Source organism: Halichoeres trimaculatus, unplaced genomic scaffold (genome assembly GCF_033239565.1).
Source record: "Halichoeres trimaculatus isolate MK-OKI-2021-1 unplaced genomic scaffold, fHalTri1.1 fHalTri1_scaffold_21, whole genome shotgun sequence".
In the NCBI taxonomy this organism is placed as follows: Eukaryota; Metazoa; Chordata; class Actinopteri; order Labriformes; family Labridae; genus Halichoeres; species Halichoeres trimaculatus.
In genome coordinates, this window is record NW_027437199.1 from 17,556,095 (window position 1) to 17,575,169 (window position 19,075).

Below are 19,075 nucleotides of genomic sequence, written 5' to 3' on the forward strand. Positions count from 1 at the left end.
AATTATTTTTTAAAAATTGTGCATTTTTCATGCTATTTCAGTCAACCACAATCACAGACTCATTCAATTCATTCAGCCGAAATTTAGTGAAACTTTGCCCTTGTTACTGCATCCATGTCAGTTAGCTAAAGCTAAAAAGCCAAAGCTAACAACTAACATTGTAGAAAGCTAGCCAAATCAACTTTTCCTTAAACCATTTTTTTCACGGTTTAATATCAAAATCACCAAAGTTTTTCAAGAAGGAAAAACTAGTGAGGCTAACCTAGTTTATCAAACTGGTTACAGTGAGAGTTAGCTAGCCTGTTGTTTTCTCACAGTGAGCCCAGACCAAGTTCTTGAGTTTAAAATTGAAGTAGACACCTTTAATTTATTAATTTTTTTGTATTGGCAGAAAATAAATTCACTACATTTAGCCTTTTTCAATTTTAGGCATTTATGCTAAGCTAAACTATGCTACGCTAACAATGGCTCCATACATTGTCATGTAGTATCTCAATCATCTTGTCTAACTCTAGACATGAGGTTGTTTTCCACAGTTCCCACATATTTCTTATGTAACTTAAGTTGTCACTGAATATGAATTCTTTTGAGGTTTGGTTTGAAAATATTTTATTTTCATTGGAATGCTTAAAGTTAGGCAATTTCTACTGAAATCAAAGGCTCCTTTTTAATGCATTTCAGCACCCAAGGGTACAGTGCAAAACTTCTGACTGAATTATTAATATCCAGAGATTTGAAGATTTATTTCACTTATCCTTGAAACTGAGACTTTTTCATGAGAAATGGTGTTCAGGGGCTGCTTTTTTTGCTCAGTTGGTGGAGTAAGCGTCAAATATACAGAGACAGAGTCCTCCATGCACTATTTTCTGGCTTGACTCCTGATCTGTGACCATTAGTGAATGTCATCCCCTCTCCACACATGTCCTATCTGTGCAGCTGTCCTTTTCAATGAAAGCAAAGAGAGCCATGTTGAAAATAGAGTGAATTATGTTTCAGGTTGTTAAAAACCCTGAAAACTACACTGTAAAGCTCTGAAATGAAGCACTGACAAGGGGCCCAGAAATAGCACCTTTTCCAGACACTTTTTACCTGCCAGACAGAGCATGACCTCCCCCCAAACAGGACACGGCTTCATCTCAAATTCTGGACCAAAAAGGTTCAAAAAGAGGCCGTGGTAGAAAAACATGAGGAAGTATAAGCTACCCTCTCTTTTCCATCCTATGGTATAATCCTAATCTCCAGGAAAAATGAACTCCCTGATGAAATGTAAGAAAAGAGATCCGGAAGTATCCTGAAGCATTTTGTGTCATCTTACTTTTGAGGTTTAATTCTTCAGAAGTTGAATCTTTCTCTGGAGCAGCTCAGAAGGAATCAGGAAGGATTTGGTTGCACTGTGGCGGTGAATTTCTCCCTTACAGGATTGAAAAGGTGCAGCAGTGCAAGCGATTTGAACGGACAACGTAGCTCAGAGGTATAAGCACTGTTATACAACCCAGAAGGAGTGAAAATGGAGTGAGAAATGTTGTATATTTTCCGCTTCTCCTTCACATCATGTCAAATTTCAAACTGTGGTCGGCTTTGTGCATAGTTCATCTCTTTCAGCATGCAATAGGGGTTTTATTTTCAAAAATATATTCCCTTTCTTCCTTCAATCTGTCTTTCCTCTGCTCCTCACCGCAGCCCTTCTCCTACTGTACGCTAAAACTCCCCCTCACTCCCCCCTCCCTCCCTCCTTCCCTCCTCTCGGTGCTGCATTCTATCTTCCAACATTTATGAGTGGTTTTAGCTGCTCTCGTGGAGGAGGTGGTTGTTGTTTTGGCTTATTTTAGCTGCTCCAAATCCTCTCTCACTCCTTCTTTCTTTCTCTATCCCTCTCCCTCTCACTGGAGCGCTCCACACAGCCAAACCAGAAGGAGAAAAAAAGGCTCACAGCCACACAGTCAAGAGGAAGAAAGGGAGTGAGGTTCAGCCCAAATAAGTTTAAGTGGTTCTGTGCAGTTTAATTCAGTCCAAACAGACTCCGGACTGAATCTTTTATAAGAATCCCCAAACACACGGCGTAAAAGTGCTGACATTTTTGGCAAATGTAGGCTGGCAATGCTCTCAGAGGCAGGAAACAAACTAAGACACGGCATTAAAATGCAACAAGATGTTCCTGTTTGATTGAAGCAAGACGACTGAGGCAGCTCTTACAGGGATGTAAACCATCAGACCCCTAAAGAACCCCTCCGGTTGTCAGAAGTGCAGTCTACAGTGTCATTTTGTCTTCATCTTAAATAAAGAAAAATTACTTAAATATCAATAAATGGTGAAGATTTCCCTTAGGTAGCATTTTTCAACCTACAGTCTTTGATATCTTTCTGTAATCTTTTTTCTGCACGTCTAAAATCCCTGCTAGCATGTTGACTGACACACACTCACATCAAAGGTTCATGCATGTGTGTGTGAAGCTGTAAGAAATGCAATTACACATGGGTTGATTCAACAGTAATTAACTGTCAGCGTGTGCTTGCAGAACTTTCTGCATATTGAGTCCTTAATCTGCATGAAAATTTAGGATTATAGTGTCATCGTATTACACCCACAAACTCCCACAGACATGGATCTATTTTTAAACCCATGTTAATATGTTGTCCTTATTTTTAACCATTCTTAACAGGGAAATAAAACTGGTTTTGTCCTGTTAGTACGGTGATGTTTGACACATCTCCAAGACGACACTACTCAGAAACACAGGGGGCCTCAGCTGTAAAGTGTACGTTTAGATCCTTCGGCCCAAGCGTGAAACTGGACCCGGCTATGATGTCATCACGGCTGACACTAATGTTACCGAGCATAGCTGCATGTTACCAGAGGCCAAGCTGTTTTCCATGTCATAGACAGACTCAGTGCTATCTCATTACCGCAGTCACCAGCTGTCTGTGAAAAACTCACATGACGCCGTCTCCTGACTTCAAAGTGTTCCACATCGTCGTTTGCTCAAATATTACAGATAAGTTTGCCACATTTACCTGCTTTTGTTTGACAAATGAGTTCATTTTATGCCTTTACTCATATTTTTGTGTTTGTTTAATAGGGCTGGATCCTGATTTTCAAATATTCAAATATCCAAAGATCATACCATTGTTATCTCATCGTAATGCAGCACACACACTAAACAGTGGCTGTAGCATATTAAAAGCTGTATGATAACAAACGAAGCATAAGTGTCAGTTGTCGATCAAACAGGTGAGGCACTTTGAGATTTGGAAATGGTGAAAATTGCAGATATTTCTGCGGTTGTCAAAGAGTATGTCGAACTTCTTCACTGACAACCAGCTGAGATCAAAACTTAGTTAAAAAAAAAAAAACACTATATCTTAGTAATAAAGACTGTTTACTAGTGTTTCTGCTTGAAATGTCTGTCCAAGTTAAGCAAAATACACAGTATAGTCTTTGTATATCATGGACTTATATGTCTTGAGTGACCATTTTCTTTTTGAGGGGCTTTTTTATGCCTTCAGTCAGGAGATACGACAGTGGATCAAGCAGGCAGGAGAGGGGAGGGAAGTGACGTGGCAAAGAGACTACAGGCTGGATTCAGACCTGGGCCACCCACTCAGGGGCTAACCTCAAAGGGTGCAATGTGATCAACCAGGCCATATCTGCACCCTGAATTCTTATGTCTTGACTAGTTTTGAGATCGAATAAGTTGCAGCCTTGATCAGCAGTCTTGACAGATTCTAGTTTATTTACCGGATGCATCGTACATTTAGATTTCACTAATTTGTGTGCATATATTAAAGACATCACAAAATGAATCACAGATCCTCTTGGATCTGTATATTTTCTAATTAACAGTAGATGGTGTTTTCTTCTTATCGTATCTTTAATATCAAGGTTTTAGACTTGTGTTTTTTTCTGTTTTTGGTGACTGTCTTCACATTGAGCTTGTGTTTGATGTAGAGCCAGCACTGCAGAAAACTGAAACCTTATCAAGTTTTTTTTGTCTTATTTTGGGAAAAAATTGTCTTGTTATACCCAATATGAGCCACATTTAGCGTATCGGTCCAGAAAATTGTCTTGTTTCAAGTTGTGTAAAGACAAAAATGAGGTCTGAATTGCTTGTTAAAAGTAAGGATGGTTACCTTTCACATTTGAAACAATACAGTCCCGATGCCTGGTACCTGGTACCTGGGCACCAGTACCCAATCGGTACTGGTACTCAATGCTACCATTTTTGGTACTTTTGGTGTTAATGTGGTAAAAAATAATTAAGATAATTTAACAATAAAAGGTTTTTTATTTTTAATTTAAAATGTTTATTCTTCGACATATAACCTTGCAATGCTGTGTTCATGTCCGGCATAGAAAAACACCTACTCTTCCACTCCCTCACAGTCACAAGGCACCTAAACATGGTACCTTTTGATTTTACGTGAACCAGTACTCGGTACTTTTGACAGAATTCAGTTGGTACCCATAAAAGTACCTAATTTGGTACCCAACCCTAGTAACAAGTAAAAAAAAAAATCTGCCAACGGAACAAGAAAAATTTACTTGAAAGTTTACCTAGAACTAGAATAATGTCTTAACAAACGTAACTTTTCTCTTGATCCATTGGCAGATTTTTTTTCTTGTTACAAGCAATTCAGACCTCATTTTTGTCTTTAAGTAACATGAAGTCTAAAAAGACAGTTTCTACTGAAAATAAGACAAAAACACTATATAAGGTTTTAGTTTTTTTGCAGTGCGAAAAAAAAGTTCAAGCATGGACTGTTACCTTTAAAAAAAAGAGAGAGGAAAAAAAACAAATTTTGAATTTTAAGCTTCTGAAACCACAGAAAACAAAAAAAAAAACAGAAAGTCTAGGAAAGACTGTATTTACTGTATTCACAATATCCAGGTCATCATACATGATTGTTTATCTTACGTAAAGTGATTAGAGCTCAATTCTGGTTACAAGGGTTCATCTTGGTTTAACGCCATTAAATTTTGAAGAGATCAGGGTAATGGAAGATAAAAGAAATAATGGAGATGTTATATTTTGAGTCAAGTGTCGATGGGGGGCTGAGGTTTATGATTTATCACCTGTTCTTCAAGCAACAGTGTTTGCTAATTTGTCTGAGGTTGTTAGACGTCTGATCTCTGTAACCTGAGACCTGATGTAGTCAGCAGATGGAAAATAGCCAGCCAACCTGCGTGTGTGTGTGTGTGTGTGTGTTAGCATTTGCCCTTGACTGCCTGTGTGTGTGTCCTTATACTCACTATACCTCACGTTATGCATGCGTTCTCCAGAGCTCAGTGTTAAGAGCCTTAAAAGGATACAAAACACACATATTTAACATCAAGGTCCCGTCTGTACCACCAAGCTAGTCCTCCAGTGACGTGGTAATGCTGCGTTACCGTAGCAACCATGTGCTGTAGACGGTGTTCAGGAGACTGTAGGAGGCACACAGGGAGAGAAGTTTGTGCTATACATCAAATCCCATCATTTAACCCACATTATCTCTTTTTCTCTCTCACACACACACACACATACATATTCCTTGCTGCCCGGCTACTAGGCTCGAGCATGAATAATCCCATCACACACACACACTCACACGCACAGCAGTATGTGTGGATAAGTAGGGACAGAGTGTGAGGGGTTTAAGCTCTGCTCCTGCTGACGGTTTGATGAGGAGAGGAGTAGTTTTTGTAGAAAATCACTTTTTTCAGACTCTCTCTCCCCTATTTTCGTCACTCTTGTCTTCCTCTCCATTTGTCTCCCTTCCTCTCCCTCTTTCTGTCTCTGTCTCCCCCTTTTCATTTCCCCCATGATGAATCCTGCTTTGCCTGGACGGACTCATCGTGTAAACTTGTAGGTGTGTGTGTGGGTAACATGTGGGCTGATCTGCCTCTCTAATTGATGCTATCTGCATCAATTTGTCGGGACACACACATAAAAGCATCGCCTATGGGTAGGTATGACACACAGCGACATCTCTTTATACGATAGCTGCTATTAATTAGCCGGAGTGACGGATTAGACAGAGTGGGGGAGATAAAGAAGCAGGAACAAGGGGGGAATAATTTGAGTGAGACAAATGATGAGTTAAGAGTGAAATGAAACCAGTTAAGCAACATGACACCGTATATTTGATGGATGTGTCAGTTCTTCCTCTGACCAATCAGCTGGGCCTTCATCCAAGGCTTTCAGAATTTGGAGAGAAAATGAAGGACACTTGGCGTTGATGACATCCTTATTTGTGTGACTAGAATAGATAAGATTGTGTCTTGGGTGTGTGACAGGTCGTATAATGGGCCCACTTGTTCTGGAAAGGGGAAGGAGGGAAAGATTTTATTGATCTGAGTCACAGGGCTGTGGTCTTGGTTATTTTCCTCTTTAGTGCATTGAAAACATCATTTTTAAAGATACATAGTGAGGTGATATCTCTAAACCTGATGTTAGATGTGCTTGTAGATCTCTTATCTTGCTAATTGGATGCCCTTTTCAAAGACTTGTGGAGTGTTAACAAAGAAAAATCAAGCACATCCCCAATGGCTTTATTATCCAAGACCATTATCAGCTATTTTCTGTCATTACTGAGCAAATAAAGTCCTTGTATTCCAGTGGAATAGTCCTTGCTGTGATCATCATACCACTACAGGTTCAATCTGGATCTATTCAGGGTCTATTTGAGTGTAATACTGTATCAGTATCTCCAGCAAGTGCTGAAGTGGAGTGGTGCTGTTTGTGGTGCAGAGGATTATCCAGATTTATCTCTGCCAGTGTCCTTTGAAAGTGGGACAGAGCTCTGTATTTGGCAGACTACAGTTACACCTGCACCAAACTAAACCTCTTTAAAATAAATATTGGGTACTTTTCTCTCAGGGATGTGGTTTCTGCATGCTTTGGGCGGTGGTGAAGCTTGGGGTTCAAGGTTGTATCAAGAGCAGATATTAATTCCTAGATGGCAAACATAACAAGCCATCACCAAAGAGGTCAAGGGTCAGATCCATGTTGCCATAACAGAGGATTATATTCCTGTGTTCCTGGAAAGATCAGCGCGATAAGGCTTTGGTACCATGGTGAGAAAATCATCCTTCTCCAGTTTGAAAATATATCTGTTTAAGCACCAACTCTTTGCCTAACTTTTTCAATTAACCATCAAAGACATTAAAATAGTGATTGATTACAGCGTTCAGTTTGCCAGATGCTTTGCGTAGTCTGCCAACAACCTGTCGTCCTAGTTTCTATTGAACTCACAGTCTCATATAACACAGGGCGAAGGGATCAGGCTCCACTCCAAACTCTAATGCTATACAAACACTGTGTCACCTTGCCGGGGCTTCATGCCAAGCCAAACGATCACCGCAATGTCAGGGAGGGCCACCTGCTCCCAACAAAGTGAGATGGATTGGTTTGTTTGGATCAGATTTACAGCTAGTGGTGGTCTTAACCAGTTAAACCAACCGGCTTTTCAAAAAGGGAATGCATTATATTAAAAAAAAACATTGTTTAAGTCATGAACCAAGTAATCTTTACCAAAGGCTAGAGGAAATACAAACAGTGTAACCACTCTGTAACTTGAAGTCATGCTAAAAGTTTACAGCTGAATGCTACGGCAATGTCAAGCTTCTGTTCTAAAGGTTTGCTAGATTTCTGAACATAGAGATACCTAAAATCTGTTACAGCTTCCAGTTATAGACTGTATGTATAGTGGACAGCTTCGTCATTTACCATTGTACGGTTTTGAACCCAAAATACCCCATAGCACAGACGCTGCCATTGGTAGTAGTTGTGCAGCCAGAGTCTGCGCAGTAGAGACTGTGAGGGATTCTGGGAGAATCTGAGTGGATGAAAATAATCTTTTTTTTTCTTTCAAGAGTCTAATCACTTCTTGACTCTACCTCCGGACATATTTTACAGTACCCGGAAAAAAAATACACAAGAATGGCAGCTGTCAATCATCATTAAACACGACGTAAAACCTAGTTTTTAACCTCGTATAACTAACGCAAACGAAACTCTTCCAAAAAAAGAGGACTTGTATACAAGGCAGCCAAATTGTATCTTCAATTCATCACAACAATGGGACGTGGGAAACATTTCTATGAGATGTATTTATTTTCTAAATTTTGACCACAGCCCATCTGGGATGACTGGACAGTTGGATTTTTTGACCTATACTGCAGCCAGCCACCAGGGGGAGCAGTTTTTGTGGTGACCTCACTTTGAGCCTTCCAATAGAATAAAACAACAATTAATTAATTATTAGGAATCAATTATTTGTTCTATGGGTCTGTTAGACTGATAGATTGACTCATCTTTACCTAAATTGGTTTTTGTTTTGTTTCTTATTGTTTGTTTAGAGTAAGCTCAACATTGACTGCAAGTAGCCTACCTCAAAGCTTGCTAAAAAGTTGCTTTGACATTAATTGTAGCAAATTTAGTTAGGGATTTTTTACTGAGTAGTACATTTGGTGTTGAAATGTGCCAAGTTTTTCAAGTTTCCTATGTAGCAAAGTTAGCAAAACATTAAAACACTAAGGGAAAAAATAGAAAAAGAAATCTGGTCACCAGAAAGCATTTTAATTCAACAATTTTATTACGTGATCTTGGACTTTTCCTGTACATCTCAGAATAAAATTTCGGTTCAAAACAGGTGACTCAATGTAAGAAATTTGTAGGACTGTACATCTCAAGTGACTTTGCATTATGGCTTCCACAGTATGTTCTTCTCCTCAGATTCATAAAAACCTCATGCTATAAATGATAGGTGTTCAGGCTCAGAGCTTCTGGAAATTTCTAGTAAATTCCAGGAGTGCATACGTCAAAGAGGCCAAAGTGAGTGTATTCTGGCTCTAGTCCAAACCACAGGTTTAAGCCTCGGTCAGTGTGTTATTCTTCCGTTTAGACCCAAATCCTCTGGTTCTTCATCCCCTCGCTCTGTCTCAGTCCCTGTCACTCTTTTGATTAGAAGCTATGTGGTCACTTAATCTGCCGGCTTATTCTGAGACTGCAACAGAGTGCATAAACACACACAGCATGATCAGATAAGCTGCAGTGTGTGTTTGTTTGTGTGTTATGTGTTGTGTGTATGTGCTTGTATGTGTGTATGTGTGTGTGTCACAGTCTGCTGGGATCACCAAGGCCTGGAGGCACCATATGGTCCCTGTGTGTGTCACTCACGGACCTCTCTGTTCTCCTCTTTCCCCTCTCCTCCTTCATCCTTTTCTTTTCTTCCGCAGCTTCTCTCTTTCAGTGAAACTCTTTGATCTCCTCCTCCTCCTCTTCCCTCTTTCCACTTCCAACTGTTCCTGTCTTTTTCACTTCCCCTGGCTAACTCTTTCTGTCTTTTTCACATGATAACTCACTCATCCAAAGTTAGCACTTTCTAAACTTTTGTTGTCATCTTTAACCCTGTAATTTCTGTCCTTTTTAGTTTTGGAATTATTTTTTTCACTTTTTATTATAATCACAAACCCTGCAAGTTAAACTAGTTAACGGATGCTACTTAAATAACTCAGGTTTTAGGGATTTGTTATAATTCATTAATTACAAAATGATGGGGGAAATCAAATGAGACCAATGTCAAATGAACTTCTAGAAATTCTTACAAAGAGTCTTGATGAATTTCATGTATATTTAAGACTGAATTGAATGCTGTTAGCTTCAAGTGCGTTAATAAGTTTACTGTCCATATAGTCAATGATTTATTTCTTGAAAGGAGTATATTCAAACATTAAAAGGAGACTTTGAATGGTGAAAAAAAAATGAGTCTGACTTTTGGTGAAGATTTTTAAACAAGTTTCTTTTTCCACCTGCCTCTTTTTACTTTTATGACTAATAGAGTTTATGTGGAAAAAAAAACTATTGAACAAAATGCAGTGCACTCATATTGTATAAATAATTGGCCCTTACCATATTCATAAGTATCAAAACCACCAAAGTTTATGAAAATCAGAAATGAAGTTAGTTTTTAACCATCATTCACATCAATTCTTCTCTTTAAAAAATTGTCATGCAGACCTCTCACACCTCTGCAGACGTGCAGAGAAGGTGAAGAATGATGTTTGTTTGCAGTTAGTCTGAAGTCGTGCATCATCCTGTCTGCTGTGTGTCACACTGCTCCACCCTCTGTCACAGACTCTACACTGCTAACTCTCCTCATTCACGGGTCAGCGAGTACTGACACTTGAAGTCCCAACCTGCTGATTGTTGTCAGGGAGCTTCACCGCACTGCATAGTGATTGGTGCTCATAATGTTACCAAATTGGAGAATTAGATAATACAGACATAGAGCACACATTCCTCAGATACACACAGCTCCTCTGGATTATGAAAGAATTCAAAGGATACATTTTATGTTGGGTAAACTGAAAGAAAATACATTTCCAGTATGGCTCCCAACGACAATAGGCTACAAAACTATGTTTGAGGAACTGATGGGTGAAGTCACATACATGTGCTCATTTATCATACACTCTGTGGTCATGACAGATTCTTTTAATCACAGAATATGATCCATTTTAAAAGCTTTTTTAAGCAAGACAACAAAAATTCAAATGATTTTTTACTGAACACTCTTAGTACCTTAACAGTCTACAACTGAATTTAGGTTTTTGTTGTGAAACAAGAAGGTGTCTTTAGTCCTACTTTAATGTTATACTCCCTTCCAGCAGACTGTCTGCTACAATTTGGTGTTAGTTGCAGGTTTGTATGATAAATTGTTACCTGACGGTGTTGGAAATTATAATGACCCAGTACATATTTCATATTCTGGATCTTAGTATCCAGAATATTGCCAGGATCTGGATCGTACTTTTACATCTGTCAGAATTTATGGTGACCTTGTCTTGTATTGTTTTGCAAAGCATTCTGACCATTTATCCTGGAGTCATATACACATATGGTAAGAACGGCCCTATCTCACAACGCTAAATAAATTCGTTTAAAAAAAATCCTGTATCCAGACGGTGATCCAGATCACCTCCAAAATTTAATCACTTCTTCCTTATCCCATTTTGAACATTTCCTGAAAATTTCATCAAGATCCATTTGTTACTTTTTGAGTTATGTTGTTCACAGAGAAACAAACTCTCCCAAAAACACAACCTCCTTGGCAGAGGTAACAATTCCGCAACTACTTTGTAGTTAACCCTTTAAGCCCTGGCGTCTTTTTTGGGTCTCTGCTAGAAAAATGACATTCCCAAATTAAAAAGAGTGTATGTCTGCATCTACAAGGTCTATTTAAATTATTCTGGTGTCAGAAAAAAACGGAACACAAGAGAAATTTGAAATTTGTTCAGAGGTGTCAGTATTGTTTTTTATGTCACTGGCTCAGAGAAATAACTCAAGTATTAAACAGAAAGTTTGTTTGAAGTATGACTTGATGGTGTTTGTAGCTGAGTTTCTCCTGTTTAATTTGATGTGGGATGTGAGTATATCCACGTTTGATTGCATTGGTGGCATTCTCTTAGGACACAGTGCTGGATGAGTGGTCCAAAAGTTAGCTGATGTGGTTTGTTTGCTGCTTGTGAAATGGATCGACTTTCTTGCTGTTATAAACCGTGTCAACATCACCTCGAGGATCTTGGTTGATATCAAGCAGATGAAAGAAAAAAAAACTTCAAATTCTTCACATTTCAGACATTTCTTTTCACTTTCTTCCTCCTCCAGTTTAAAACATTTCATCACATTTGCACTATTAGCTCAATGTGGATCCAACTGAAGCTGACACTGAAGTCTTCGCTGTTTCTCTCATTGATCTGTCAGATTTCGCTTCAGCTCTTCTGTTCAAAGCGCACCTTTGATTTCAGTTTGCACACGCAACATCACCAGAAAATTGGATCGGAACACATCTTTTATGTCCTCTCTGTCTGTCAAACCCCATTTCTAAACGAACTTCATCAGCATTAGAAGAGAAGCACACCCTTGACGGTTTGAACTCTGTCATCCTCAGCGCCGTCGCCTGACATATTCAACAGCTCTGATTCGATGGGACGTCTCAACCTCTTTCTAGTCTTTTGACATGCATCACTCACAGCTTTGGCGTGCGTTCGTGTGAGTGTGTGTGTGTGTGTGTGAGACAGTGTGGAGCGGGATGAGAGGGACCAGAAAGCATTTGCTCAGTGAGGGGAGAATGCAAAAAGACAGTGAGGAAACATGGAAGACGGAACACCTGTTGTGAAAAAATACTGAGTCAAACTCGGAGAGGGACTGCTGCTTTGGCAACAGTGGGTTTGGTTTCTGCCAAGAATGTAATTGCGTGGTAAAGACTGTAATTGAAGAGGAATATTTCTGATAGCTGACAGGGGGATTATTTGATATATCTACTCCTAAAAGGCTTGGGTGATACTTTTAATGTAATATTTATGGTATGAGTCAAAAACGTAGACAGAAAATGAAGTAAATTCACCTTAAATTAATGCAATAACAGAAAAAACAGATGATTTCAGGAAAAAAAAGGTACACCTTTGAAGACTTGGAGGTGGTGTGAGCATGTGTGGAGGTTCTGACAGATAGTGCTGCCTTGTTATTTAGTGTCCCCGGTGTTACAGCACTATGTGGGGGCGTTTTTCGCCAGACATCTCTGGAGCAATAATACCTCTCCAGGCAGAAAACAAAGATCCCTGTTTTATGATCTCATTCTTTATTAAGCCATTTATTTCCTGTAGAAATCGCAGCATGTCTTCGTGTGCAGACGCTATGTCATGTTCGACGTGCTGCAAATGAGGGAGGGCGGGGGGGAGGACAGAGGCGGGCTTTCATGTTTGCCTATTAGCCGAAGAAGTGTCTGGAATCTTGTCAAGAGCACAATCCATCCACAACATACATGAGGATGCACACGGACGTTCAATCTGTTGCTATGCTACTTGACTTCTGATGGACTTTTGTTTTGATTCCCCACAGTGTAGCAAAAGAAGAGAGGTCTTAAGCAAAAAAAAAAAAAAAAAGACAGAGGAAGGAGGACAGGTGAGAAAAATGAAGTGGGGAATGAGAGAAGAAAATAGGAGAGGGGAAGAGGAAAGGAGATAAGGCAAATTGGATGGAAAAAAAAAACAGAGAGGCAGACAAATAACCTGCAGGTCTTTTCCCATCATTCCCTCTGCATGCTTTTGTGTCCACAGACCGCTGGCTGTATTAATACATACAGTAATGTGGCATTTCAGAAAGGGGAACTGGCACGTAGCCCAGCATGCTCAGTGCCCTTATCCTTTGTTAGCGTGTGTGTGTGTGTGCAGTGTGTGTGTGGGCACATTAACATTAGCAGCTGTCATAACAGACAGAGCTCCTCCTTTCATGTGTAGTTGTGAGCACAATAGACGCTTATAAAATAAAGCAGAGGTTGAGTAAGAACAGAGAAACATTTTCTTCTCCTTTCTTTTAATCTCGTGCTTCATTTCTGTCGACTCACCAGGTCTGGTCAGGTGGTGGTGGGTGGTAGAGCCAGGCAGGGGCAGGCCGATGCCCCCTGGGGGGTGGGTGTGAGGGGGCATGACACAGAGCTCTGCTGCAGCCTTCCTCTGTTGGAGGGGGCTATGGGGGCGTCAAGCCGCCATGCCTGCAGCCTCCACTAGGGCGGCGACTGCAGAATGCTACACCGAAACACCTGGAAGAAAAAGAAACATAAAAGAAGAGAATGAGTGCATGATTATAAACAGAAATCAACACACACGGGTGGATTAATAGATCGTAGATACAAAAATAATTATTTAAAAAAATTAAATAAAAAAGCGTTTTTTCTCCACTTTACGTCACAAGAACTAACTTGTATGCAGAAACACACATGCACACACATATGTTTGCGCCTGCAGCAATGGAGGCAAGAGCAGCAGGGTGCTCGTGCAGAGACCTTCTCAGGCACATGAAAAGGTTGCACTCCCTGTAATTGCATACGTATTGGTTCACGCCTTTGCATGCCCATCTGTGTGTGTGTGTGTGAGCACGCATGTGCCAAAGGAAAATTCCACGCTATGATAAGCATAAAGTATGGACGCCCCTGTTTTTGGCAGTTTCTACAAGTCATTTTGGCTTTCCCGCAGACGGACCCCCCGCTGCTCCTGTCTGGCACAGAGACTGACACAGAAAGCATGAGACAGGAAGAGAGGAGGAAGAGAAGGGCGAAACATAGAAAGAGACATGTGGAAGAGGGCAGGAAGAGGGGAATACAGAGATGAATAGAGGAAACAAATACCAGGGTTTAAGTGGAAAGAGGGTTAAAACGTGAAGAATAACAGTGACAGTCACCTGTCCATTTCTGTGGATGATATCATCAAACTACACTACAGTGAGGCAGTAAGAGGAGGATGATTGGAGACTGATGTCGACCCCTTTTACATGACAACATATAATCTGAAAGCGTGGTGGAAAAATCTGCATTCAAACAGAAACGCTGAGGGACTGAAAACGCTGTAGTAAGCATGCCAGGCCTGTAGATGGCGCTATAACTGTCTTGTCCAGAAGCAGCTTTTGGTAGATCTCCACCAAAATAGAGTTGAACTGATCATCTGGTGTACTGATGAATGATAAGAGCAGAAGTGGAGCAACAGATGCACATTTTGTTGAAAGACAGTCAGCAGTAGTGTTTTTATGAGCTGTGCCGGGGCTTCGAAGCATGTACCGAGTAACAGAGGGGGCGTTTCCGCAAAGCGTGTATCGAGGCTTGCTTCATTACAATTTTTTTTTTTTTTTTAATATTTGACAGTCGTTCCCAAGAGCATAAACAGACAAAAAAGTTCAATGAATCATACACTATGTGGTCGATATAACTGCCTGTGATTATACACCTGAACAGCAGGGGGTTTCATGTGCAAATGAAGCTTCAAGAGATGAACCCTTTCTTGAACCATTTGCTTCAAGTGGTTTAATGCCTCATGAGGCTTCATCACACCATCACTAGTCAGCAGATTGGGCAGCACAAGCGCAAAGAGCAACACAGTAGTCCGCGACAATCGTAACAACAATACTGTTGTATGCACTTGCGCAAATCTGTACGACATCAGCATTTCCACTGAAATGCCAGCATTGTTGCGAGTTTACACAGTAATGGTGTTGGAAGCCTTTCAGAAAAAGTCCACTCTGGACGCTGTTTTCACAAGTTTGCGTTTTAGGTCGGCTAAAACGCTGTTTCCGTATAAACGCGTAGTCTGAAATGTTGAAGCGTTCCATCCTAAAACCATTGCTGTGTAAACAGCCCTGTAGTCTTCTGCGAGGAACAGGACAGAGTCTCCATTTCTACATTTTGGATTTGTGTTGACGCGACCATAAACAGTAAGAAACAGCATTTATAAATAACTGATTTGAGTGCCGATACTCTCATTTTAAGTCATGGATTTTAATCAGGCAAATATTTAAAAGTGAGACTATTAAAGTGGGCCTTTGAATTACATCTGCTCAAAAATCCTTGAGGGTATTTGAGTGCACCACTTTGGCAGATCTGTTTAAAAAACAACAAAAGGTTGTCAGTAGTTAAGGGCAGAGTTGTGATGTTGGACTACAGGTTTAAAAAGACAGCTGATCCGTGGAAAACCTCTTCTCTCTATCATAAGTTACTGATGTGTTGTAGAATGTGGAAAGCCTTGCCACCATTGTACAGAATAACCAAAGTAATCCCCACTGTTTGCAGATGTGTTGTTGGATTAATATCAGAACATTATGCGGGGCCGATGACCACAAAACCAATTTTCTCTTGACAACAAAGTTGAGATAAGGACGACCCACTCCAATCACAGCAGTGAAATGAAACATATCCCACATGGACTGAAAAAAAGATGAGTGTTCTTTACACTGCTGAGTCATTAGATTGAAAATGTGTTTTTACAAGTGGGAAATTACCACGGGAGAACGCTCGTTCATACTGCCACACCACATGACTGGCTCACGCTGTTGACTCGCACCCCCATGAGCAAATCAGAGTCATTTTGAAAACGCTGGAGTGCCGCTGTGACATGCGTGTTTTCGCAAAGTATCATCAAAATGCAATCAGTGGTGTGTGAAATATGGTACTAATCAGATTAGGCTGTTGTTCGATGGTTGGTTGTTTGTGGGGAAAACGCAGAAGTGGGCTCATTTCGCTATGAATTTGAATGGAGGTGAATGTGCATTTGTGTGTTTAAGCAGCACTCTGGATAACTGCAGTGATTTTATATAGCTATACCTGCTCTACCTCAAACAAGCATGTCAGGTATGGAAAGTGTTTTGTGGAGAAACATAGTGGGTATGATACCCATGTTTGTTTACATCTGTTAATGTAGCAGGAAGTGGGAGCTGGAGAAGAAGACGAAGAGGGAAGAAGAATGGGGCAAGATGGAAATAAAAGAGAGCGTGATATCGAGGAAATGAGAAGTTAAAAAAAAGAAATGATAAAAGAATATAAAGAAAATGCAGCCGAAGCGTTGAAAACTAGAAAGGGAGGGGAAGAAGTGCAACAAACAGGACATTAAAATTCTCCTCCACAACCACCTCGCTGCTTTGATGCTGGTGTGTGCAGAGTGTGAGATTGTGTTCCTGCGCCCCAGTGGTGCTATTTGTGTTATCATGATTGCGATTAGTACCTGCCAGACACTAAACAAAACATAAAACACTCGTCTAATCCATCAGCTCGCCTCTCCCTTCTTCTTCTTAATATTCCCTCTGCATATCAGGCGTCTTCTTCCTCTCCTCACTATCTTCCCTTTCTTTATGACCTTCATTCCTCTATAATAACTGCCCCTCTCAATCCGTGCCATCTCTCTTGTTCTGTCACTGTCTCTCTCGTGGTCTCTCATTCGCTCCTTGACAAGGGGACGCAGGCGTGTAGCGAGGAGACTCAGCAGATGGATTTTCCTGCATGTGATTAAAGTCACATTAGGCCGACTCTGCTGGGAAACTTCACTTGTTCTTCCTTAAATGAGCGAATGAGGTTCACTTTGAAAAATTCAGCAGCGAAGATGAGAAATGGGAAGAACTTAAGGAATTAGGGAAGATTTCTATCTGAGCTGTATGTTTCTCCTCCTTCCTCTTCTGAGAGCTGAAAAGTGAATTTCTCACGCCCGTGTGGTGCCATTTATGACTTTCTGTGCCTCCACACTGCTTATTATTCCACGTACACACCGTCAGACGCCATCCAGAGCATTCTTCACTCATTGAGATGAATGCTATTTTCACCCTGGCGTACTTGTTCTCTAAATTAAATATTTCAGGCTGTGTGAAATCAATGTTTAATTCCTGCTTCAGCGCTGGGATTGTAAGTGTTGCCTTGGTGTTGCACACTGGCCATTTGTCAGATGATTCATGGCTTTGTGTTTGTGTTTATTTTGAATTATTTTGGGGAGGACAACCGTTTGGCGGAGAAGCTGTTACAAGCGTGTTATTTCACAAACAGAATATCATTCACTTGTTCAGAATATTTCCTCGACGTTAAACAGTCTGATGACACTTTTGCACCAAATGCACGTACACGTCTGCTGCTCTCGGTGTTCACTGCTTGGTTTTCACTTTCTTTAAACCGAGAGGGGTTTTAACTAGGGATGCACCGATCCAACTTCTCTGATCCTGATACTGATACAGATACCTGGGCTTTGGATATCTGACTGATATTGATCCTGTCCCAATACCAGTGTTAAATCAAACCTGCATACCCTTCTGTGGGATAAGACTGGTAAAGTTTTGAGGAAGTTGATATTTATTTAAATTAGAGATGAGCAAGTACCGATACCGGTATCTATATTGGGCCGATACCAGCCTTTTTTCAAGGTATCGGTACTCGTGAAGGCTTGCCTAGAGTATCTGCTGCTAATACCAGCAGCAAATACTCTAGGCAAGAAAATCTTGCGTCAAGTAAGTCCTCCTCCAGGGAGAGTTAACAGTTTAACTGCTTTATTTTGCACTTTAGTTTACTTAAAAAATACTTAAACTCTGACAGTTGCTAGTTTTGTTGTGCACTTTTAATAGTATTTTTTTGGCAAGGCAAGGCAAGTTTATTTATATAGCACATTTCAGCAAGGCAATTCAAAGTGCTTAACAGACAGAACAAATTAAAAGAAAACAATTAAAATTCAGTTAAAAAACAGATTACAATTAGTAAGATACAGTAAAACAATAAGATTAAAATGAAAAAAAAGTTAAAATAGATTCTAAAACAGATTTTAAGATAAGAGTGGCTGTGCAGAGTTAAAGGGATAGTTCAGTTTTTTTTGAAGTGGGGTTGTATGAGCTCTATGTGACCACTAAGGACATTAGATACAGTAGAAAGTTGTCTCCTCTCCCTCAGTAAGACACAGACTGTAATCGATGGTGACGAGGAAATAGACGCTAACAGGGACAGACGGTACCAAATTCAAAGGCTATTTTCTCTGCCTACAAGAACTAAAATCAAAAAGTAATACCACAGTTTAAGAGTACGCTACATAAAATATTTTTTAAGTGCATTAAGTCTTCGGAAATATAAAAATTTATCCGGACCTAACTAACTGGTCATGTGTCCTTCCGCGCAGCACTAGTGTCCGCAGATGTCTCCTCTGTATTCCTTTTAGTCTCCATCTGTAGCAGCTCGTCTTCTGTGTGCTCCGGTTCATGCAGGTATCCTTTTGGTTCCAAAGTGAATGGAACTTCTTCGTTGCTGTCATGTCACTCATTTTGAATTTCCTACGCTGCCTCACAATCCTTAGAGTACAAACAAAAGAATTACGATACTTGATCAAACTTACACGAGGCTACAACTGGTGCCTGAAGCATAGCTTGTTTACATTCCCTACAGATGAAAGGAGGAGGGGGGGACACATGACCAGTTAGTTAGGTCCGGATAAATGTTTATATTTCCGAAGACTTAATGCACTTAAAAAATATTTTATGTAGCGTACTCTTAAATTGTGGTATTACTTTTTGATTTTAGTTCTTGTAAGCAGAGAAAATAGCCTTTGAATTTGGTACCGTCTTTCCCTGTTAGTGTCTATTTCCTCGTCACCATCGATTACAATTTGTGTCTTACTGAGGGAGAGGAGACAACTTTCTACTGTATCTAATGTCCTTAGTGGTCACATAGAGCTCATACAACCCCACTTCAAAAAAACTGAACTATCCCTTTAAAGAGAGGATATTTGATTTAAATGAGCTCAGAGTTTCAGC

At 40.2% G+C, this 19,075-nt stretch overlaps 2 protein-coding genes across 2 annotated transcripts in view; one reads left to right on the forward strand and one right to left on the reverse strand.

Annotated features, from left to right (window-relative positions):
- cacna2d4a (calcium channel, voltage-dependent, alpha 2/delta subunit 4a) overlaps nucleotides 1-19,075 on the forward strand; it is a 125,569-nt gene that overhangs the window by 52,715 nt on the left and 53,779 nt on the right. The window lies entirely within an intron of this gene.
- The window catches only part of lrtm2a (leucine-rich repeats and transmembrane domains 2a), a 36,557-nt gene that overhangs the window by 12,599 nt on the left and 4,883 nt on the right, over nucleotides 1-19,075 (reverse strand). The window contains exon 2 of the mRNA XM_074697699.1: nucleotides 13,386-13,580. Within this exon, the coding sequence (XP_074553800.1) occupies nucleotides 13,386-13,467 (82 nt within the window). The 5' untranslated portion in view covers nucleotides 13,468-13,580. The remainder of the gene's footprint in view (nucleotides 1-13,385; nucleotides 13,581-19,075) is intronic.